General features: G+C 42.6%; 1 protein-coding gene across 1 annotated transcript in view; it reads right to left on the bottom strand.

The window, feature by feature from the left end:
• STIMATE (STIM activating enhancer) overlaps positions 1-24031 on the bottom strand; it is a 37668-nt gene extending 13637 nt beyond the window's left edge. The window contains exons 1-2 of the mRNA XM_086755624.1: positions 23792-24031; positions 1844-1892 (exon numbers count right to left, since the gene is read on the bottom strand). Coding sequence (XP_086611750.1) covers positions 1844-1892; positions 23792-23972 — 230 coding nt within the window. The 5' untranslated portion in view covers positions 23973-24031. The remainder of the gene's footprint in view (positions 1-1843; positions 1893-23791) is intronic.
• Positions 24032-24560: the final 529 nt, after the last annotated feature.

Below are 24560 nucleotides of genomic sequence, written 5' to 3'. Positions count from 1 at the left end.
GTAAAAACAGTTTTTGAGACACGCAGCTGTTTACAACACAGTCAGACATCGCAAATTTATTTTAATTAGAATTCCATCTCAATTATCCATTCTTTTCTTCTAATGAGAACACCAGAATGATAAAGTGCCATGGTACTTGACTCATTTAACAATGTTCCATTTCAAATTCTGCTCCTTTTTTCACCTGAATATTGCTAAAAATAAACCAAATCATACCAACTTGAAACCTTACCATTGTAAATTTAAAGTCTAGGGATATCCTCTTGGTATCACATGCATTATCCAAGAGCTAATCCTACTAAACCTAGCTAAGTCTTTAATAACCTCTGCAAACAATGAGTATTCCAGCCTCGCTAGATATTTCAGTCCTTTTACGCTTATGCATTTTTAGCAAGTTTATGGCACAAACAAAAATAAAATCCTCATCATGTGTGTGTTGGTGAATGATTTAATAGCTGGCTAATGAGTCCTTTATTTATAGTATTTTGCTAAAAAGTCAACATATTTTTCATCTGAAAGCATGAAGTGGTCTCACTGAATTTTATCTGTAGTACCACAGCTTAGACCACACTGCAAAAGAATGACAACCTTGAAAGCATTATCTCCAAAGCAGATGACACAGAGAGAAAATAGTTTGCTACTTAGAGGGAAACTACAAAAAAACAAAAGAAAACAAAAAAAAACCAAACAAAAAAAAACCAAAAAAAAACCCCCACACCCCACTTAGGTACTGATCCAGTATTGACTCCAGCCCTTACCATTCTTTTACCATCCTTTGCACAAAACCAAAGCTTCCAGTGCACGTTCTGTTAAATGTTCAATATAGCAATAGTGTCAAAAGTATTCTGTAGGCAAGGGTGTGTTCTTTATACAGACGAACACCCATTTTCCCTGTTGTTTCCATGTCTAAAAAGATCCAAACACCCCAACAGATCCAAAAAACATTTTATGCCTGAATTTATCTCCTCTCCCTCACAACTTTGTCTTAAGCTTTATTCTCGTGCATTCATTGCATGACATAAAAAGTAGTGCTGGAGATGAGGCAGGAAGGTACTTATCTAATCAGTACACCACACTATAAATATCAACACTCAAGTCCCAGAACAAGATTCTTTGCTTAAAAAAATCAAGGGCTATCTCTGCACTACTCAGAATTTCAGGCTGAGGTAGACTGTAGCACACAAAGATTTTGTATTTATTTTTTCAATAAAATAAAGGTCAGGATCAGTTTTGAAAAGCAGCATTGTATGAGATGAATTTAAACCACGGAAGTCTTCAACAACTGGAATGACAGCTTAACATTTACGCCAGTCTCAAACTAGTACAGGTTACGTTGGCATGGCTACAATCCAACAACTCTTTAAAAGTAACAACCATACTCTTCATACCTTGTATTCTTTTATGGCTTGTGCATTTACATCTTTCACCATACTGTTTTCCATCTTACAGATAGTAGGATAGCTACAGAACATGGAATTTTGTTAAAGCCCAGCTGAGAGCTTCTTGTAAGCTTATCCAAGTTCGTGTATGTTCAGATGCATCTTAGGGCAACTCTAAGTTTCCATCTTCAGGAGGAAGCACAACCCGAAGCTTTATGTCTAAGTGCACATCTTTGTAGAGATTCCTGGAAGTGTTTAGTAAGAAAGAACTAGCAGGGAAACACACAGAAGATAACTTTTTGTTGAGTCATCTATTTTGGTAACTTTTCTTTGTTCCTCATTGTCAGTCATCAATTCCTTGTCATCATTTTAGTTTTTTTTAATCATATGCAAACAATCATTCCTTCAATTTCTAAAACATGCAAGAAACAAAAGACTTAAGAATAAAGCATGCAGAAACATACCATATCCTCCAGGGACGTCTTTCATGCTTTGGTTCTCTGAAGCGTTTTACTAAGAAGGAGAAAAAAAAAAAAAAAAAAAAAAAATTGAAGACAATCAGCAACTCCCAAAGCAACAAAAAATACAAAAGTGAAAGCAAATCCTCTTGCAGAAAGGTTCCATTCTTTGATAAATTAGATCTTACACAACTGCATTTCACTTTATCAATCTCTAAGGATACATTTTTAAAGAAACTGGCTCCCTTCTGTCACCTTCAAGTTCCTACATATCCATCGTCTGACTGCTGATGTACCTCACATGAAAAAATAATCTATTACCGACGACCATTTCATCGGCCTTAGCTTTTATGACCGCCCATCCAGAAAATTTAATTTCCGATAGGAAAGCAGGTATTAGAAAAAGCTGTTTCTTTTGCTCGCTGGAGACCAAAAGTCAAACTGGAAAGTATTCTTCCAATATAGGGGCAATCTACAATATCAGAAATAAATCAAGTGAATTAGTAACAGGACAAACATATTCTCTCACAAAGTATATTTATGTTATGGATGACAAATAAGACTTTTGTCGGCAAACTGAATTGCAAAAGGAAAGCAGGACATTTTTTTTAGTCAGATAATCCTTTCACAAAAAGGGTGATACTCGTTAACATATTAAAAACAAAAAAAAATCCCATATTAAAATTAATGCCAACTTTACAAAAGCAAAAAATAGATGAATTTTACTATTTCAATCTTGATACAGTTTATAATACCAATTGTTTGGGCATCTGATAGAAAGCTCCTCTGCACACCCACAAAGAAAAAGGAGCCCGAATCACACACCCTGCCTGGCTATTCCCAGGTCCATCCCAGGAGCCCTCAGCCCATCCCAGGTCCATCCCCACAAGCCCAGAGGAGCAGGTGCCCGAAGGCAGATGCGGGAACACAAATCACAGACCAGGAGGAAGGGATGGCTGTCCCAGAAGAGCCTCAGGCCCACCAGCCAGGGGGGACACCCATCCTGGGGAACCAGCTCCAGAGCACCTTTGGGTGGGAGGTGGTCAGTGCATCAGGTACAGAACAGGTATGGGATGCAGGGGAAGAATGCTTTGGGATTGCACAAGACTTATTATTGGTTGTTTAGGGGAGGAACCAAAGGCAGGGAAAGGGAAGGATCTAGATGACTGATGCAGGAACAAGTGTGGGAAAATAGAGGGATGCGGGGATAAAACACAGTCGCTCATACATAAACAGTGGCTGGTCCATACACTTGTACTCTCTGATCTGCGGTTTGTCCTGTCTTCTTAGGAAATTCCATTTCTAACTATTTCTGGGCAAGAAAACCTTTTTCCCTACTGGGAACACATCCTGCCATGGGTCAGACCTGGGAGCCGTGGCAGCCTTGCCCCTGCCGGATCTGGCCTAATGCTGTGATACACATCTATTTTCCATTACAGCTGCAAGATACTAATTTCTTATATATTCCAAAGACAAACCAAAGATAACATGGTAATGGAAAAATCTTTCCACAAAGGATGGGTTTTCCATATGGGTTTTATTTCCTTCCTCTGTCAAAGATTCAGTGTCACTCACCAGTTCCTTCAACACAAATCTTGAAAAATAACTATTTAGGCTCTTATTTCAGAAATTATCTCAAAGAAAAAAAAAAAACAAAAAACAAACCAAAGACATTTTAAGACCCGATTCCCCCCCCCCCTTCAAATTGCAGGGATTCTGTCTTAAAAGGCACAAACCATAGCACATACAGGTCAGGCAAAACATCAGTTGTATCCCTGCCATCCCCAGGGACCTGGACAAGCTTGAGAAGTGGGCCCATGCAACTCTCATGAGGTTCAATAAGACCAAGTGCAAGGTCCTGCACCTGGGTTGGAGCAATCCCCAGTATCAACACAGGGTGGGGGATGAAGGGATTAAGCGCAGCCCTGCCAAGAAAGACTTGGGGGTACCGGTGGATAAAAGGCTGGATGTGAGCCATCCATGTGTGCTCATAGCCCAGAAGGACAATTGTATCCTGAGCATCAAAAGCAGTGTGGCCAGCAGCTCAAGGGAGGTGATTCTGCCCCTCTACTCCGCTCCAGTGAGACCCCATCTGCAATACTGTGTCCAGCTCTGGAGCCCCCAACATCAGAAGGACGTGGACCTGTTGGAGTGAGTCCAGAGGAGGCCACAAAGATGATGAGAGGCCTGGAGCACCTCTTGTGTGAGGACAGGCTGAGAGTTGGGGCTGTTCAGCCTGGAGAAGAGGGAGGTCCTGGAAGACCTTATAGGGCCCTTATAGGGGCCTACCTACAAGGCCTAAAGGCAGCCTACAGGAAAGATGGGGAGAAACTTTTTAGCAGGGCCTGTAGTGATAGGACATGAGGCAACGGTTTTAAACTGAAAGAGGGTAGATTCAGACTAGACATAAGGATTTTTTTTTTTTTTTTTTACGATGAGGGTGGTGAAGCATTGGAACAGGTTGCCCAGAGAGGTGGTGGATGCCCCATCCCTGGAAACATTCAAGGCCAGGCTGGACGGGGCTCTGAGCAACCTGATCTGGTTGGAGATGTCCCTGCTCCTTGCAGGGGGGTTGGACTGGATGACCTTTGAAGGTCCCTTCCAACCCTAACCATTCTGTGATTCTGTGAGCATAACCTGCTTCTCCAGGTATTAGCAATGAATTTAAGTTTCAAACAAGATGCTGTATATTATGTTTATATATGTTATGTTTACCTAGCTTACAAGCCTTTAAAACACATTTTGGTTTATGAACCAAATTACAAGTAAAGCAATTTTCCCCAAAGCCCATCATTCTCATATAATACGGCATTACCATAATTACCCAAATGCCTTTAAATAAATAAATAAAAATTCACCTCCAAGGTGGAGGGGTCGCGTTTGCAGGAGCACCAAGCTAACAACTTGCCATTTTACTGTCTGTCCTGTTACTGCTTCTGTCAGCAGAGAGAGAAACTGTTTCACCCCCATATGACCATTAGAAATTAAAAAGTGACAAGAGGAAAAGACTGTATATTTACACCAAAGATAAAGTGTAACAGCAACATTTGCCAGCAGTTTTCTCTGTGAACAGCATGCCATAAATATAAAACTTCTGTTAAAAATGAGCAACACTCAGCTAAGTTAACCAGTTTGCTGTTTACGACAATTCCTCCCCAGTCACACCACAGATTACTTTAATTAGTGTAACTTTTGCACAACAACAGGAAGCCACAAAGCATCACAAAATAAATACAAGAAACAGAAGTTGATTCAACTTACTGTGGAGTTTGTGCAAGATGCTTTTCTGCAGACAAAATAGAAATTGAACTGGTAACATTTGCATATTTTTTTGGGGGGGTGGTGGAATTCCAACCTTAGGCTTTTGTTTATTACTACTGTGAAGAAGTTGCATAAGCCTGCAGATTATTTTATTTCTCTAAAGTATTCAGAAAAAAAAAAATTGTTTTGGATGAGGATATTCCAAATAAATTCAACTAACACCATTTCAGATTTTATCTACACTGAGAAAAAGACTGCAGAAGGTCCATGTTTCTCTGGCCAATTCTGAAAACATAACATTTCATTTGAGTTAACATGAAAGAGGAGAGTTAACTTTGGAAGCCTCTACAGATGTCTTTCGAGAACGTATTCAACAGCTGACCACACCACAAACTTCTACTGTTCCAAATGAAATGAGACAATCTGTTTAAATCCTTCAGGCGTTGCTCCCTGACGAATACGTACCGGTCCACATGACAGCTCAGTAGATCCCTATGAAACAGGGCTGTTCTCTCAGCCTAGTTTCCCGCAGCTCTATGTCTGTGAACATCAGGTATTTCTGACCCATGCAGATAGCGCCAGATTTTTTCCTACATACCCCTGATGAGGTGTCCAGGTTACGCTGCCCACACAACACAACGTACTATCACATTAGAGTGGTTCAAACAGAGTAGTTTAACCTCTTCCCTAGCACGGGAGCGTGTTTCCTGCATTGCTGTAGACAGCTGGGGCCTTCCCAGTAAGTAAATTGAGCAAAAAACCAACAGGCTGATAATCACACTGCTAAGCTGAGGGTCCACAGCATATTTGCTATTAATAAATTAATTTTGCAACCAAAAGCCAGCACATTTTTTCAAATAAAGATTTTGTAATTTTTTAAAGCATCTATCAAACTGGGGAGGCGAAAGCAATTCTTCCACTTGCCCTTCCCCAAAATATGTCATAATTGTAGATGCTCTCAGCCCCACTCACAGTTTCTCTTGGCAGCCTGCATTGCCTCAGCGTAAACTCAGAGATGTGCACTGGTGTGTGTGTCAGCTGACAGATGGATCTCAATCTGCCAGCTTCGCACTACGAGGAGGTGGTACCACTCCATATGCTTCCATTCAGAGCGTTATACTCACACTAGCAAGAATTCACCACATTTAATATTAATTAACTAATAATGTTCAGAATTTCAGGCTGAATTATAAATGAAGAAAGAAGTGCTGCTTGTTTATACATTCAATGCCAGAAGTTTTCAGGAAAGGAAATTGAAGCACTTCTGCCAACAAGCATGTGAGCTGCCAGATGGACAGATAATAGATAATCATGTAAGGCAGAGTATCGCTAATGCAAAATTCAACTTCATTAAACTATCTTCCCATTTCATTGAAATTCTAGGAATAATTAATGCCAGAGTACCGCGGAAGAGTTTCCAGCAGTTACCTTAACACAGGAGTTTTGCAACTAGTATTCCAGAAAACTGAAGACTCATAGGGAAGTATAAAGGCCATATATAAGAACAGAGTCAAGAAATAAAGCACAGCCTCTCCAAAGTGTCAATATGAAACCCAGCACTTGAATCTGTACTTGGAATTCAGGCTTTCCTCCTCTCCCTCCTTCACTCACTCAAAAAGTCCCTCAGGAATTATTTTGCTGATGTGAAGTAACTTCAATACGCATTTAGGAACTCCAAGTTTCCAGATGGCTGCTCTTGTAGCAGGACAAAACCAGCCCAACTCAAACATTTGAAATGTGTCTACATATCGTGTATTATTGCATTTATTTGACACACATTCTGGCAGTTCACAATAAGAATCTTTCTGATTCCAATAAAAATCTAAGACGACTTCTCCAGCTCATTAATTTGAAACTCAAAAAGACATGTTTGACATCCTCTGCAGCTGTACTACAGTAACACTGCTCTTCTGAGGAGAGAACTGGGAATTTCACCTGTATTTCCAGTGCTTCTCAAAACTTTTTCAAAACCAGGTCAGAGACAAAGCATGTGACAAAATGTTTCATTTCATAAACCTCCTACACATTTCTGTCAGACCTCAGCAAAGCGACAGCTGAGCTAGCCAAAGAGAAGGAGAAAACCAAAAGAAGGAAAGGTTAGCGAGGATAAGATCGTGTTCTCATATCACACATGTAAACCTGCTCATGTATGTGGGCAGGCTCGGCGAGGACAGAGTAAGTCCCTTCTCGCAGCTTCACAGGCAACAGGCATTAGGAAACAACCACTAGCTGCAGCCAGGGAAATTCCAGCATGATAGAAGTAAAAAATTTCCAGTAAGAGCAATTAAACTCTGCAACAAGTTGCCCAGAAAGAGTGTAGTGACTCCAGTCTCACACACCTTGAAAATTCACCTGGATGATTCTCCAAGCAAGGGATGTAGGCTGGCCCTGCTCTGAGCAGGAGGTAGGAGCAGTTGACATTTGGGGCCCCTTTCCAATAAAAACTGGTAAGCCTAAAAATCATCTTTCTGTGATATGATGCTTAAAAGCTCCAAGATTACAGCCAATTACCAAAGGATCAAAATATGGCTAACTAAAAACCATACATATATGTATGCACAGAATTTAAGAGTCAGAAATTTGCTGCAGTCTGAGCTTCCACAAGAGCGCTGAGTCTCCCCCAGCAGGGTGGCTTTGCCGGGCTTCTTAAATAATGCCTTGCAACCAGACAGATCCAGCAACACAGCTCTCATAGCGCAAGACTGTTGTGATCTGAAGGGTAACTTTGATATTAATTCAAATAATTTCCAACACTGAAGACAAGTATTCATGTTTGCAGTAGAATGCTGTTTCACTAACTATGTATGAAGTAATAGCTGAAGAGTTAAACTAAGCATTAGCATACAAACTGGGAATCTGACACAGAATTTCACACAGTTACTCTCCGACAACAGAACTATTTTCAGAACATTTGGTTATCAGGAGAACATATGCATCATAAATGTGATCCTGCAACTTCTGCTCCTGTATAAACCTTGCAAAATCAACTACATATGCATGCCAGATTTCAACTTTTTAAAATTCTGTTTGGAAAGACTGTCAAAAACGCTGTTCTGCCTGCTAATATTAACGCTTTTCCCACAACAGTGGAAACTGTCCCCGTTATGAATATGTACATGCACGCCAATAATTCCTGAAAATTCACACCAGCATGTGTTGACAACTGTCAGTGAACTTTATGTTACCTGTAATCTTTATCATGCATTGGAACCTACCTCTCTTCTCCACTAAGTGAAGCTTTTAAGAGGCTTGTTTTGCAGTTTCACTTTATCCCCCCCATTATTTGCTTGGTAGCACCCTAGAAGGAATAAGAAATTACAGATTTCCCCAAAACAGTGTTTTTCTTTCTTAAAATAGCTTTAGAAGAAACAACATGTGCACTAAGAACAAGCTAAAATGATGCCTTACAAAAAGGTATACAAGTGCATAAGTCACATATCTCTTAATTACCACAAGCTTGTGTGACACCTACGAGCTCAGCTTCTCCCTATATTTATAGGGTTGTTTTGTATGGGTTTTTTTTTTAGAAAGGAACATGGTGGGGCGCGAGGTGTGTTTGTTTTAGAGATTGCAAAAGGGACCAAAAGAATCAGTGTTTCTGGCTTGCCAGTCATTTCTCCAGACAAAAGCTCTAGGTTCCTGGTAATTCAATTTTTGCCCTACTGCAATTCTTCCATCTTTTCCTATGCCCCATTAACTACAACCGTGATGCTCATTTAGAGGACACCCTGAAAGCCTGCTGCTTATTTCCCTACATAAGAACCCCCAAATTCTTCTTCGTGGTTTTGCTTAAACTTGTCAGCACCCTTGGACACCAATTATACTACAGTAAAAATTCTATCAGACTAGAGCAACTGATTTCCAGCTACATCCAGTGATACAGCTGTACTGGAGAAAGATACCAGGAACCACTGCTTCTTCCTAATGAAAAAGGAAAGTTTTGTTCTAGTCTACGTTAAAGACTGACATACTATATGAAGTGCACAGGCTCATTGGCTTTGCTACCCTGCAAAAAGAATTTTTAAAACTGCTGTAAGACACAAAACAGTATTAGCCATCCAAGTGCTCAACTTCTTAATTCCACTGTGTCCTTGGCCTCAATGGTTCTGTATAGACGCATGTGTAATTAAGAACTTGTCCATTAAAGATGGTCACCCAGAGAGAAATTTTATAGAAACGCTGGACACAATAAAGTTTAATGACCCAGCTAGTCAGCGATTCAGGGACATCGTAAGACTAACAATTCAGTGTCTGGACAGCCATGCGGCACCTGCAAAACTGCAGATCTTAATCCCAGTCTCTTAATTCCAGTGGCAGCAGTTAGAATAATGTTGAGGCTACAGTTTTTAGGCAGCGAAAACTTTGCAGTCGTTAAATGGTTCTGACTGGCACTCCCGTGAGAGCAGAGAACAAGGGACTTTGTTTCACTGCAAAGTTAAATACACCAGTGCCGAGCATCAGCCAAGCCCAGCTATCTCCTGACCAGGGCTCTTTTGTCTCAGTGTAGCTGACATAAGATGATGGAAAATGATGTGCCAACACCGGATTTCACATAATTTATCAAATGGGCAGCAGTGCTTGCTGGATAAACACTGGAGAATTACAGTTACCGGAAATTACCTCTGTAAAAACAGGTACTTCTCACCTGCTTCCACACCCAGCTAACAGCCTATGGGTAAATTTTGTCCCTATAAAGCTTTTCTGATAGCTAAGGCAACGGCTATCACAAAATGAAGCTCCCCTTCACAGTGCAGGGGAGGAGAGGACAAATTATCATCAGAAAAAAAAAAAAACAACAACAAAATACCCCAAAGCAAACAAACTCAAACAAAAAAAACCTGCTTCCTGAGCTTTGGAATAAAACAGACCACATTGCCTCTTCAGGAAGGGCAGCCAGATGCAGATGAGGTTGGTGAGCTTTTTATACCTAACATGTACACATTTTAAACTATAAATAAATAAATTTCCAAATGCCTAGCTTGAAAAGATTGGCTGGGAGACACACAAATAACTCATATTACCAGTCACATACAACTCAGTCTGAGACAATTTCACCAAGGCTGATCTCATGTATCCTGGTTGCACACGATAGTGTGGTTCTGACAGAAGCATTAACTTGCCTGTCAATAACGGAAACAAATGTGTCTTAGTACAGCAGGCAGCCCAGACATGCCACATCAACAGCCATTGTAATTGAGCTTTTTTTTCCTTTTTTTTTTTTAAGAGGCAAAGTTTACTTTTAAAAAAACTAAACTAACTTACCAAAGAATTAAACACAAATTTTCATTTTTAATTGCTCACCTATTTGCTATCTCCCCAGAGAGAGCAGCACTTCAGAAGTCAGAAAAATCATGCAATACACACTATATAAACAAAAGTATTCAGCCCTTTACTTCCTGAGAGACATGCCAATGCTACAGCAACACTAAAAGTACAGGGCTGCAAGCAACTGCCTTAACTCTAAGGTAAACAGTACAAGTAGCTTAGGAAATATTTATCCAAATATTGAAGTTATAAGGCAACATTTAATCTTAGAGACAGGCGTTTATTATCTTTGCATTTAACATATGCAGCACTGCTCAGCCAAGGTGTGCTCTACTGAAAGGGCATAACAAATCAATTTCCCAGCGTGTTCAGAGATAGACGCACATGCTACTGTTTCCTCAACATGTATGAGATAGCCGAAGCAAAGCAAATGTAAGCCTCCAGTACTAAAAGTGCCTGTAGCTGGCTTTAGAACCAGGTGTTACTAAATTAAAAAAAAAAAAAAAGAAAAAAAAAAAAGGGTAGGCTGCTAGAGAATTAGGCAGCTCATTCCTACCACGCAATACACACATACAGTGAGAGTGGAAAAATAGTCTGCTGTGTTCAAGTGGATTTTTTTTCTACTAGAAATAAGAACCATTTGGGAAATATGAATTATTTAGTGCAAAACAAACAAAATCAATCCATATTAACGTGCACTAAGCAGCAATTTACAATTCACAACACCATTTTCACGTACAGCATTCACAAGATCACTCAATAATACATGAAGCTTTCCTAACGTTACCAGTATGACAACAGATATCAATGAACTTTAAGTCATTCAAGCCAGTTGTTTTAAACCAGCTCTTGGGAACTGACAGAACTGCCAAAGCACAAATTCACTCATCATTCATTAAAATATTAATTAAGCCAGCAACTGTAGCAGCTTTAAAAGCAGAAAGCAAACCCAAAATATAAGTTCAGATATATCAAAAAACAATGTAAAAGGAAAACTGTTTCCATTTGTAGAAAATTATAAACAGCAAATATGTTAAACTGAGGAGGCCAAAGATAGACAGACACACCCTATATGTTTAGAGTCCACTAATATTGTGAATAGCTCTGCTTACCAGGTTCACTCTTCCTAGGCTGCTGAAACTATTTAAGTACTGACTTACAAGCAAGATATTTCATATAACACCAACTGCTTTAAAAAGAACAAAAAATACACACTGTACTTTCATACATTGCCTTTACACATGATCAAAATAATGAAAGGAGAGTCAGCAGCCAATTATGTAGACTTCTTTCATATAACGTATTCAACAACTAGGTATTTACTGCCTAAATTACATTTAGGAAATCAAGATGAAAACATGTTAATAATTTCCATATGCATAAGCATTCTTCTTAATGATAAAGCTTCATACCTCTTAACGTTTAAGTTTCATAAAATCTTCACAACACCAAAACCTAATTCCAGTGTGAAAAACATACTGCCATAATAAATTGCAAGTTCTTAAGATCAGATGAAGGAGGGTGGTTTCTCCTCCCCTCGCTTCCCCCTCCGCTGTTTAATTTTAAAGCTCCTTAGACTATTTCATCTTCTAACATTACAATTACCTGGCAATAAAAGCATTAAAACCCTATGCATACAAAGTAACATGGTGCTAGGCACACCATCAGCCTCAAGACAAGAAAGGTATGCTGGAAGAAGTTGCATAGTAGCTGGTATTTTCCAGCACAAGTGAGAAATTAAGAGTAAATATTCTAAAAAGGAATTCCAATTTAAGAGTATAACATCTTCAAAAACTTTTAGAGACAGAGGATATTTGTTGTCAGTTGTGAATAGTTGTTTGTAATCTTAAAGTAGTTTTTGTTGCTGAAAAAAAAAATAAATCTGTATTTTTGACAAACAGAAGAAAAGCAACTGGAATGGAACAACAAAAAGAAAGCAAAGGTTGTTTCTGTAAGTATTCATTCAAGGTAGCCTGTCCAAAATTGATAAGGTGAACCCTATAAAACAATATTTGGCCAAGTTCTAAGCATTCAAGCCCAGAACAATGATTTCTTAAGTTTTACCAGTTAGCACACTGAAGTCAGTTCTATAAAACTTACTGCTAAACTTGAAACGCTTAAAAATTCAGGAACGCCTCTCTCTACTTCACCTCCCACTAACAATTTCTAGTGACTTCCATTCATTCACCTATTTCAACAGTGCCAGTGGAGAACAGCGATGGAGACACCTTACAAACAGTAGTATACAAATAAACTTCTTGTCACAAATCTTCATGGCCTAAGCACCTTGCAGCTTCCAAGCCAGCTGCTTGCCAAGTCCTCCTGAACTCTATTTAATGCCCTGGTGAGTAGACAAAACAAGGAAATATAGTACTGTGTTTCCTTCTATCACATGAGCCAAGGCACATTAATCAGTACAAGACTGGTCTTAGAATCTGGGAGAGCCAAAAATGTGACAGAAGTTAAGACAACCAAAGGCAAAACATTTCAAATTACAAAAACATTTTATTATTAAAAAAAAAAAAAAGCAACCTCTAGAGAAAGAAACATCACGAACAACAGAAAAAATAAGTGTAGTACCTTCCTTGGAATGATCTTTCCGTACTCTAGCTCAGCACTCCTGTGAACTAACTTACACCTGGAACTATGAACCTGAACCATGAACGTGAGCTATGAGGAATTTGAATTGTGAATCCATTTTAGCACATTTTCATCCTCAACATTCATTATATATGACAACTTATGTACAAGGTTACAACAAATACATACAATATGTGTGATTCAGGGGCAGTGGTAGAAAAACAGGTCTTCAGTATCCTGAGTAATAGTGTGAACAAGTTTAGTTATTCCTGATTAAACCCTAAAACCTCCTCCCTACACCACACCACCTGCAAAAGCAGTCTCATGCAAGCTCCAAGCTTACATTTGTCTGCCAGTGAGATTCAACACATTGAAGTTCGTAGGGAATACCTTTTGCTGCAACCAAGAAATCTTTGAGAATGAAAAGCATTTCCTACCAGCAAGCATGAGAAAGCAGACCTAATTTTTCATTTCATCAACAAAATCCACACAGATAAGACCTTGTTAAATATCAGTTTAAGAAGGCAAACTTCATTAACCATGAAATGAATATCACTGCAGAGCACAAAAATGCGCACTGGCTATTTGTATAAATCAGCTCCTTACACATCTAATTATAAAACACTAAGCCACAAACACGTTCATTATGCAGTTTACAGTCAAACAACAGTCTAGCTAACAGTCCAGAAGTTAGTTCTAACTAAACACTGCTTCAGAGCTTCTGGATAATTTATCATTTTAATAGTTTCCAAATGTCAACGTAACTTATCCTTTTTCCTAAACATTTCATAATGTGAATGACATGCGTAATTATACTTAGAACAACCTTATTACCTGGAGCACAATTATACCCAGCGATCAGCTGAGTAGTAAAAAAGTGTAATATGTTCTGAGCCAACAAGACAAAGAAGGGCATCAGACAACTGTTAATGAAAAGTGCAACTTACTTGCCGATTATTTGTCTAAACTTATATATTTTTTTTTGTCCTTAACTTTTATTGGCATGACATTCTATTACAATCTATATCCAACAAAGAATCAGACACCTTGCAAGCAGTTTTAATAAAAAAACAAACCAAGGAAATATAGTTTAAGCAGGATTAAACATTACAAAAATGTTTTTCCTATGGTCAGTAAATGCAGATACACATACCCAACTATGCTACAAAACAAGATTGGTCTTCTGTTTTGAAAATAAGAAAAAACTCCACAATTATTATTCCTAAACATATTTCAGCATATTTGCTTCACCTAAAAGATCAGCTGAGCTGTTTCCAATGCTACTATTATTTGCTGTTATACAACATGACATTTCTCAGGAAGATTTGTCTTTTTCCTGCAGAGCTCACAATGGACAGAATTTACCCAACCATATATTTTTTATATAAAAGAGTACTACAATATTAGCAAAAAATAAAGCCATTTACTTAGCTAGTTTACCCATGTGGTTGCACTTTTTTTTCTTGCTACAGCTCCTAGTGCATCTCTTATTTTTGTCTCAAACACAGATAAGGATGTCACAGAGATACAGAAAGCACAACAAACAAGAAACAGCCATGTAACACAGATGCAAGCGATACCTCACCATCTGGGGCTAACAAAACACTGGATCATTGTAAGGCATAATTTACTTGGCCATGACCAGAGTGACCCCTCAGGGTAGGTTTTTATGAGTCCTGCAGCCACGTAACCTGCAGAATAATAGCTGTTCTCTAGTACACCCCACTAAGATAGTGATCATTGCTAACTACCACAGATTGGGCCTGAAGGAGCAAGAGGTTAAAAACACCTTCCTTCTACCACCACCACGCCATCCTGCTCCCTCCTTGGCCTCCAGCCAGATGGGAAGGGATTCCATCACCCCTTCATGCCAGCCAGCCAGTCACACTTGCAGACTGACCATCAAGCAAGACTACTATTTACTTGACATACACAGCACTTAACTAAAACTGAACCCTGAATCCAAGGGAAAGCTCCCTGGACAAGGGGAGGCTGGATGAGGTTTGGCTGCCAGCTCTCCCCGCAGCTGGAGGTTCTCACTGCTCACCGCTGGCAGGCTCAGCAGAGTTGTCAGGGTCCTCCCCAGGGGCTCGTCTGCACTCTGGGGCCAGCCCTGCAGCCCAGCCACCTGCTTGCTTCCCAATAAAAAAGTCATCCCGCTTTCACATTCTGGATTTCTTTTTTCACCTCCTCCTTTTAAAAATTTACTTTCCCTTCACTCCTTCCCCAGATCTTGCTAGCATATCTTACTAGTCTTCCTTTACCCTAAGAGGGATTCATCCCCATTGCTGTGATACCTGAAAGCGATCCTTAAAGCCATTTCAGACTGCCTAAACACTAGGCAATCCCAAAACAGACATGGGAATGAAAGCTCTCCATATATCTGGCAACTCACCAGGAACCTGCATTTGTGAAGACTTCTAGAAAAAAAGAATAAAGAGCATTCAACAAAGTGCAAGCCACTAAGTACAATACTGTTCATATTTTCATAAATATGAAACATCACTCAGAGTGAATACACACAAGGATGAGATACTATAAACTCAGGATGATATGAAGTTTTTAAAAAATAATGCATTTCTTAATAAAACACCACCTTGCTAGTAGGCCACTGCCCTACACCTTAGCAAATCGCCATGTAGGAACAACCCTGTTACTGTTACTCAGAATCCTGTGTTCCTGTGTATCAAAGTCAACTCCCTGACATTCTCACATCTTTAAATCCGCAGAAAGAATATTGCTACAGAAAACAACTAAAAATCATATGCTTTAGTTCTTTTGTATCTTTAAGCTGATTTTTAAATTTTTTTTGAAAGGCCACTGGAATTACTTTTAATTCCTTCTCAAGTCCCTGCTGCCCAGAACATGATTGCTCATAACAACACTCCCTTACCTTGATGAAAATATGAACTCTTTCCTCTGAAAAGCATGTTGTTGCTAAAGTGTTTCAAATTCTACTAAAGTACCTACTAAGACAGTGAAGAAGATATGAAGAAGCATTTGTTTTCCTTGCATGGCTTATCAAGTGGGAAAATCCTGCTGTAAAGTAAACTGATGTTAAGGGTTTAGTTTTTAAGCTGCTTCCTGTAAGGCACTATAAGCAAAGAGAGGCCTTTAAAAAAAAAAAAAAAATACATAGTATCTTTTATAAGAATTGGTTGGGGTTTTTTTTTTTGTTTTTGTTCTTGTGTTGCTGTGACCCTCAACAGCAAATCCATTTACTCACTTATTCACCACACATGTACCAAATCACTTCACTTTTCGTTAACACAGCAGCTTTTACAGTGTGAGTACAGACACAAGCTGTAGTAAAGCCATAAAAAGGTAACAGACCCACACACTCTTGTCTCCTTTACAGCACATTTGTATTTTCCTCACAGACAGACATAAGCGTTTTACTTGCAGAGAACCAAATGACTGTTCTACTTCAGTAATTCATCAATATGACTCGCATCTGATTTCTCAGCTTTCTTAAGTATCCCAAAACAAACACAGCTGCACTCTGATAAGGTGCCAGTCTCCTGACAAACAAGGTCAGTAAATGAGCTACATATTCAAGATTAAGTACTTTAAACGGTTTGTGTCAGACTGGGTAAAGGGATGGGCAATGTTTTTTTCCCCATACCTTTCTGCAGGTTTGGCTAATAAAAACTGTGTTATTTACAACCACACCTACATTGTACATGTGTGGGAACTCTGCTAATACCACTCTCTACTCAGTCATTACCAATAAAAGCCTAACCAGAGAATGTTCAGGAGGTGCTTGGGATTACTGACAAAACACATTGCATTAGACAAAAATATTTAAAACCAGCTTTGTGGCATCAGTCAAAAAAACAAACAAACAAACAAACGTAATAATTGCACAAAAATACCCCCAACACCTAAGAAGCAAAGTTGTCATATTAAAATCAAGATCCTCATGAAGTAAGATACAACTATTATAATGGCAAACTTTGAAAAATATTATCTTCGGCTTACTGACCTAGAGCATAAACATACATCTCTTCCATCACGGAAAACCCAATAAGATTTCCTGTTACAAAGTGGCTTGACTTAAATAAATCAGGGTGGAAAATAATGCATACTTCAGCAGGAGGGACAAGAACAAAAATGAACAAAATGAAGCAATAGACTTCAAAAAAAGCAGGCTAACAGACTTGAGAACTAGTGGCCAGAATCCAAAAGGAGTGCTAGTCCAAGCAGATTTGCCAAAAAGAGGTAGTTTTTAAATCAGTTAGTTCTGTTTGGTAGGAGTTAGAGCCTATGGTTAGGAGAGAAGCAATAGAAGTTGGATGCACGGGAACATCTGCAGTGTCTGGGTGAAACTGTTTCAACGTGTCTTTAGCTTCACAGCAGAGGACCTAGTTGCCGTAACAGAAACGTGGTGGGATTGCTCCCATGACTGGAGCGCTGCAATGGATGGCTACAAACTCTTCAGGAGAGACAGGCAAGGAAGGAGGGGTGGTGGTGTGGCTCTCTACGTTAGGGAATCCTTTTCTGCGACTGAGATTGTTACTGGGGATGATAACATTGAATCCCTATGGGTAAAGATGAGAGGAAGGGCTGACAAGGCAGACATCCTGGTGGGCGTCTGTTATAGACCGCCAAACCAGGATGAAGAGACAGATTAGGTATTCTACAAGCAGCTGGCACGAGCTGCACGGTCGTCAGCCCTTGTCCTCATGGGGGACTTCAACTTCCCTGACATATGCTGGGAAGAAGCAGTCTAGGAGGTTTTTGGAGTGCATAGAGGATGCCTTCGTAATGCAGTTGGTCAGAGAGCCCACGAGAGGAACTGCCCCGCTAGACCTGCTGTTCGCAAACAGGGAAGGTCTGGTGGGAGATGTGGAGGTTGGGGGCTGCCTTGGACAGAGTGACCATGAAATGATAAATTTCTCAATTCATGGTGGAGCTTGGAGGGGGAATAGTAAAACTGCTACCTTGGACTTCCGGAGGGCGGACTTTGAATTGTTCAAGAGACTAGTAGGGGGAGTCCCCTGGCATTCAGTCTTAGCGAACAAAGGGGTCCAAGAGAGCTGGTTGCTCTTCAAGAAGGGAGTCTTAAGGGCGCAGGAGCAGGCGGTCCCCCTGAGCCGCAAAATGAGCCGGCGGGGAAGAAGACCGGCGTGGATGAATAGGGAGCTATTCTTGAGGCTCCGGGAGAAAAAGAGAATCTACCGCCTGTGGAAGGAGGGACGGGCAACTGAGAATGAATACAAGGAAGTCGTTAGGATGTGTAGAGGTGAAATCAGAAAGGCAAAAGCCCGGCTTGAATTTAACCTGGCCACTGGGGTGAAAAGGAATAAGAAGCTCTTTTATAAATACATTAACAGTAAGAGGAGGACAAAGGAGAATATCCACTCTTTGCTGGATGAGGCTGGGAATGTGACCACTGAGGATAAGGAAAAGGCGGAGGTTCTGAATGCCTTCTTTACGTCTGTCTTTAAAGGTCAGACCAGTTATCCTCAGGGTACTCCTCTCTCTGACCTGGTAGTCTTGGCTGGGGAGCACGCTAACCCCCCTGTGATTCTGGAAGAAACGGTCAGAGACTTACTACTCCAACTGGACTGCCACGAGTCCATGGGGCCGGATGAGATCCACCCAAGAGTGCTGAGGGAACTGGCGGAGGTGACAGCCGAGCCACTTTCCATCATCTATCAGTGCTCCTTGTTGACTGGTGAGGTCCCGGAAGACTGGAGGATTGCCAACGTGACTCCCATTTACAAGAAAGGTTGTAAGTAGGATCTGGGGAACTACAGGCCTGTTAGCCTGACCTCGGTTACAGGGAAGGTTATAGAACAGATAGTCTTGAGGGAGATCATGCGGCATGTGCGGGATGGCCGGGGGATCAGGCCTAGCCAGCATGGGTTCATGAAGGGCAGGTCCTGTTTGACCAACCTGATCTCCTTTTATGATGAAGTGACCCATCTGCTGGATGAGGGAAAGGCTGTTGGTATGGTCTACCTAGACTTCAGCAAAGCCTTTGACACTGTCTCCCACGGTATTCTCCTGCAGAAGCTGGCAGCCCATGGCTTGGATGGGTACACTCTTGGCTGGGTAAGGAGCTGGCTGGAGGGCCAGGCTCAGAGAGTGGTGGTGAATGGAGTTAAATCCAGCTGGCTACCGGTCACAAGTGGTGTTCCCCAGGGGTCGGTGCTGGGGCCTGTCCTCTTCAATATCTTTATTGATGATCTGGATGAGGGCATTGAGTGCACCCTCAGTAAGTTCGCAGATGACACCAAATTGGCTGGGAGTGTGGATCTGCCTGGGGGTAGCGAGGCCCTGCAGAGGGATCTGGACAGGCTGGAGAGCTGGGCTGAAGCCAATGGGATGAGGTTCAACAAGACCAAATGACGAGTCCTGCACTTCGGCCACAACAACCCCAGGCAGCGCTATAGGCTTGGGGCGGAGTGGCTGGAGGACTGTGTGGAGGAAACGGACCTGGGGGTACTGATTGATGCTGGCTGAGCATGAGCCGACAGTGTGCCCGGGTGGCCAAGAAGGCCAACGGCATCCTGGCTTGCATCAAAAACAGTGTTACTAGCAGGAACAGGGAGGTAATTGCCCCCTGTACTCGGCGCTGGTGAGGCCGCACCTCGAGTACTGTGTTCAGTTTTGGGCCCCTCACTGCAAGAAAGACATTGAGGCCCTGGAACGCGTTCAGAGGAGGGCTACGAAGCTGGTGAGGGGTCTGGAGCACAGGCCTTATGAGGAGCGGCTGAGGGAGCTGGGATTGTTCAGTCTGGAGAAGAGGAGGCTCAGGGGAGACCTTATAGCTCTCTATAACTTCCTGAAGGGAGGTTGTAGTGAGCTAGGGGCCGGCCTTTTCTCTCGTGTAGACAGTGATAGAACTAGAGGCAATGGTTTCAAGCTGCGCCAGGGGACATTCAGGCTGGACATTAGGAAATATTACTTCTCGGAAAGGGTAGTCAGGCACTGGAATGCACTGCCCAGGAAGGTGGTGGAGTCACCGACCATGGGGGTGTTCAAGAAACGTTTGGATGTTGTGTTGAGGGATATGATTTAGCTGAGAAGTATTGGTGATGGTTGGACTGGATGATCTTTTAGGTCTTTTCCAATCTTGATAATAATTCTGTGATTCTGTAATTCTGACTGAACTCTGAGCAGTACAGATTAATTCATGGCAATTAAAGACAACGCACTGGTGGGCTCCGAGAGCATTAAACACATTCACTACTGATTCAGACATCAGAAAAGGACCTTGCTTCTCTAGTGCTCTTTACACAAAGAGCAGGAAGATAAGAATTGAAATCAGAGGGAGTAAGAGTGGATTTGGGAGGACTTAAACAACTTAGAGCAATAAAAAAAACAAACAAACAAAAAAAACCACATGCAAACTTCTACTCATTGGTTAAGCAAGTTCAGGAGGCTCCCATATAAAGTCAGGACAGATGATAACTAGCTAAAGTATCTTCTACAAGGAAAAGATTAGGGGGCTATGACATTGTGTATTTCAAACTGAAGACAACAGAAGAAAGGCACTCATTTAAAAGGCTACTGTGAGGTAAGAGAGTAAAACTGTTCTTCATTACCTTTGTGACAGAACAAAGAAGGCAAGAACTACAAAGAAAAGGAAACCTCAGATTTAATTCCAAATGATCATTTCATCAGCCCAAAGCGACAAATTCTCTGTTCCTGTCACTTTCTGGTTGTGCCAATTCAGTAGTGAAAGCAGACACAAGGTAGGCTGATAACGTGATTGGGGTAAAAACCTTTCTCTGAAGCATTAGAAGACAGTTGCAACAATGCAGTTTCCATGCTCCCTCTGTCAGACAGTCACCACACCTTCAGCAAATCAAAAATTTGACATTTAACTAAATTTTAGCCCTTAAAAAGATGAAGCTTAACTGATGTCATTGGCAGGTCAGTTGACAGCATAACGTTACAGTAATTGGATAGGTGCACGCACAAGGTGGTAGCAAACTGGAGTGTCAGATTTTAAACATTTTCTCTTTAAGAACAGTCCTTCAGTCATTTGTAGATGAACATCTACCAATGAGGCACAGAAAAGGCCCTCCTCCTCCTCTTACAGCTAGTTATTACGATCAGGAAAAAGAAAAAAAAAATAAAAAGTTTTCCACTGAACATAAGCATGGTAAGATTTATATAGAAAAGGGGAAGTCTAGGTCAGCCTTTGATTTATCCACTTATCAGAAAATTCCTATTCTTTACATGTCAAATCAAATAGTTTTCAAAGGACAACAGCCTCTATGCATAAAGAGCAATTGTATAATGTATCTGTTGCGGTTATTTTCATTTCTTTTTCTACAGAGGGTTCCACAACATTAATCACAACCAAAGTATTAGAGTATCTCCTTCCAGGGTTCTCTTTCAAAAAAAAAAAAAAAAAACAACCCACACCAATCAGTCATGGGTCTTCAGTTCCCTGACTTTTTCCAGGAGAGCTGGAGAGGCAATACAGCTGCACACAGAGGATTAATGCCATTAAAAGGGAGGCCCACCTCTGACCCGACAGCAGTGCCACTTCTCAAGCAGCCCCTGCTTACAGCCACTTGTTTCTCCCTCAGCGCTAGCACCTCCGTCGTGCCGGGCAGTTAGAGGATCAGAGCACACAAGTACTCCAGCTTAAAAATAACCACATCTCCCTATTTTTCTTGCTGTATCCGTTCTGTGATCCAGTTCCAGAAGTTGTGTCATCCCTCCTGCCGCAGCAGCTCAGGGACAGGAACAACTGTGTAGGAGCCGAGGTGACTGCCGAGGAAAGGTCAAGGCTGCTGAGGAGAGGTCACGCTCTCCCTCCTGTTCTCAGCCACAAGTTCCTACTTCTCAGTAACATGGATCAGAAAAAAGTCCTGCAACTTTTAAAGGCTTTGGAAGAAAACATCATTTTGCATGTGATGTAAAAAGGATAGAAACATGCAGACAAAGCTAGCAGACAGAACAGAACCATGCCCTCCAGCACAGCACAAAACTTAACTGAGGGAGAATTGCTCTTTTACCAGCGTAACTGGTCCATGCGGCGGGGCCAGGGGAGAAGCCCAAAACAAAGTTGAAGAGAACGAGGCTGCTAAAACTGGGACAAACATACCTATCCTTCTGTTTTTAAATGTTGGCCTAGTAAGCATGACAAGTTGCAACTTTTTTGCTCTAATCTCCTTTGGAAACAGATTCCTTTTCTCACCAGTACCATTGCAAGGACCGGCTACCTTCCTTTTACTCCCTCCCTCCACAATTGCCAGCACTTAATTGATAATTTCCTTCTAATACTTCATGGTTTAAAAATATCTAACCAAAGTTAGGAAGTGCAGCTAACAACTAGGCTTTTATTTTCCTAGTCCATACTTTCTGTATTCACCTTCTCTTCTCTTCACCAAGTATTTCAATGTTACTGTAAAATGCACAAAGCTGAGTGATACCACTTCCAGAAAAAAGATACTATCCCGATAAATAACATACATCTGCAATTCTTCACCTTTCGATGCACGATCCATAAGAACTATCTATTTGTATCTCTTCATTCTAAAAACAACAATGCATACAGATCAACTTCTTACAGAGAGGTACTTTTGTTTGGAAACTGCTAAAACTTGTAATTATGAGGATGCTGACCAAACGTTACACCAGTGACTACTGCTGTCATTCAGTAACATAACAATGACTGCAACACGCATAGCACTTATAAGAGTAATGCAATTGTTACCCATGACTGAAACACTAAAATATGCAAATACAGCATGTTAGCAAGCTTCTGGCATAACCATAATAGTATGACACTAGCATGAAGTGGTATCAGCGCAACACTAATGTAAACAGGATCTTGGTCTTTAGATCAAACTGCAAAATACTTGTACCTGATGTTCCCTTTTCCGTCCCTCACATTTTGTTAACAGCAACTTCAGGGTCAGCTGGGTAACGGCACTGGGCTTCTTTTTCACTCCTCCACTGAAAGAATCCTAACTGCAGTACGGGACAGAGAAGAAAGTCTACCAGAACAGCTCCGTGGTGTTGTGATTCCTCAGAGAAGGCAGGGTTAGAGTCCCTACAGCCTCCACCCTTTTTTGCCTTTCCACCAAACTCAAACGAGCAGTGTAACGAGTTGCTGCTCCTCAGCTGAGCTGCGCAAACAGCCACACAAGCTCACCGCCTGCTCCAAGCCAAGGTTCGGCACCCTGAGCAAGCACAGCATAGTGCGCTGTGACTTAAACAACTGTGTCTTACTTTGTGATTGATAATAGGACAAGAAACTAATACAGCCTAGCCCTTTTCTTTTGTAAACCCGACCGATTTCACACACACCACCACATCTTGACGGCTGCATTCAAAGCAGAACACGTTCTCACCCCTAGAGTGATAAACGGTATCAGCACGGGTGCAAATATTGGGACAGCAAGTTTCAGAAAGTGCGTTTGCTTGAAGTACTCGGAACACCGTCTCTCAGAACAACACCGTTCACCGTAAACATCTGCCTGGGCAGTGTCAGCCGCCCTCTCGGCAGCCCGGCCGGGGCTAAGGCCCCGCTCCAGCCCCGCGGGGGCACAGACCCCCAGGGGGACGTGGACAGGCCTCCCCGGGCGTCCCGCAGCCCCACCTCACGGCCCCGCTCCGGCTCCCCGGGCACCAACAAAGCCCCGACCGCGGCTGCGCTTCCCTCAGGCCGCCGCGGGCCGGCTCAGGGCCCGGGACAGCACGGCGTTCTTCCCGGGACCGCTGTGGCGAGGTCGCGGCACCGCTAACCAAGACCGAGCCCCGCCCGCCCCGTCCCCCAACCCCGGGGACGAAAGGACCGGTCCGGCCGCGGCCCGCCCCAGGCCGCGCGGAGCCGGTGAGGCCCGGAGGCCGCAGCCCGCCCCCGCCGCCACTCACGCATGAGGGTGCTGAAGGCCACGACGCCCAGGAGCCCCTGCAGGAAGATGCCGAAGCTGTCCATCAGGGCCCCGTTCTCGCAGCCGCGGTCTCCCGGCCCCGCCGCCGCCCCCCCGCCTCCGCCGGGCCGCGGTGGGCTGTCGGTGAGGCCGAGGCTGCCGTTGGGCAGCGGCGCCCCCATGGCGAGACCCGGCCAGCGCTCGCCTCAGCGGCGCATGACGGCGGCTGTGGCGGCGACGTCGCCACCGGCAGGCGAGGCCGCGGCCCCCTTGCTCCGCTTCCTGCGCCGAGCCGCCCGCCCCGCCGCGTCATCGGCCGCGCCGCTCTCCCATTGGCCGGGCCCGGCCCCGGCCCCGGCGGAGCCGCCCGCCCCGTTCCCTCTCAGCGCCGCCGGTTCTGCCCGCCCCGGGGGCGGGGGGCAGCGGCCTCCCGGAGTTCAGGTTCTCGTTTTTAGCGCGGGGTCAGCCCAGGTCACGCTGAGTTGTAGTTTTACACTGTTTCTTGAATTTCTTTAATTAAATCCGCAGTGTAAACATGAACTCACGTAGAAGTGCGACCCCAAATCCACCGCGTGTAAGGCTGTCGGAGAACTCGGCGGAGCGCACGAAGCAGGAGTTGCTCAAACAGCGCCAGCTGTCGCAGCTCTGGTCCAAACCCACCTACGTGACCGTCCTTCCTGGCAGGCGCCGCGAGCAGTGCCGACTGGCACACAGCAGCGATGGCTCTGGGATCTGGCTGTGCCACGGGCGGCTGGAAGCTGCAGCAAGGA

This window comes from Chlamydotis macqueenii, chromosome 10, assembly GCF_036417535.1.
Source record: "Chlamydotis macqueenii isolate bChlMac1 chromosome 10, bChlMac1.mat, whole genome shotgun sequence".
In the NCBI taxonomy this organism is placed as follows: domain Eukaryota; kingdom Metazoa; phylum Chordata; class Aves; order Otidiformes; family Otididae; genus Chlamydotis; species Chlamydotis macqueenii.
This window is presented reverse-complemented; position numbering and strand designations above follow the sequence as displayed.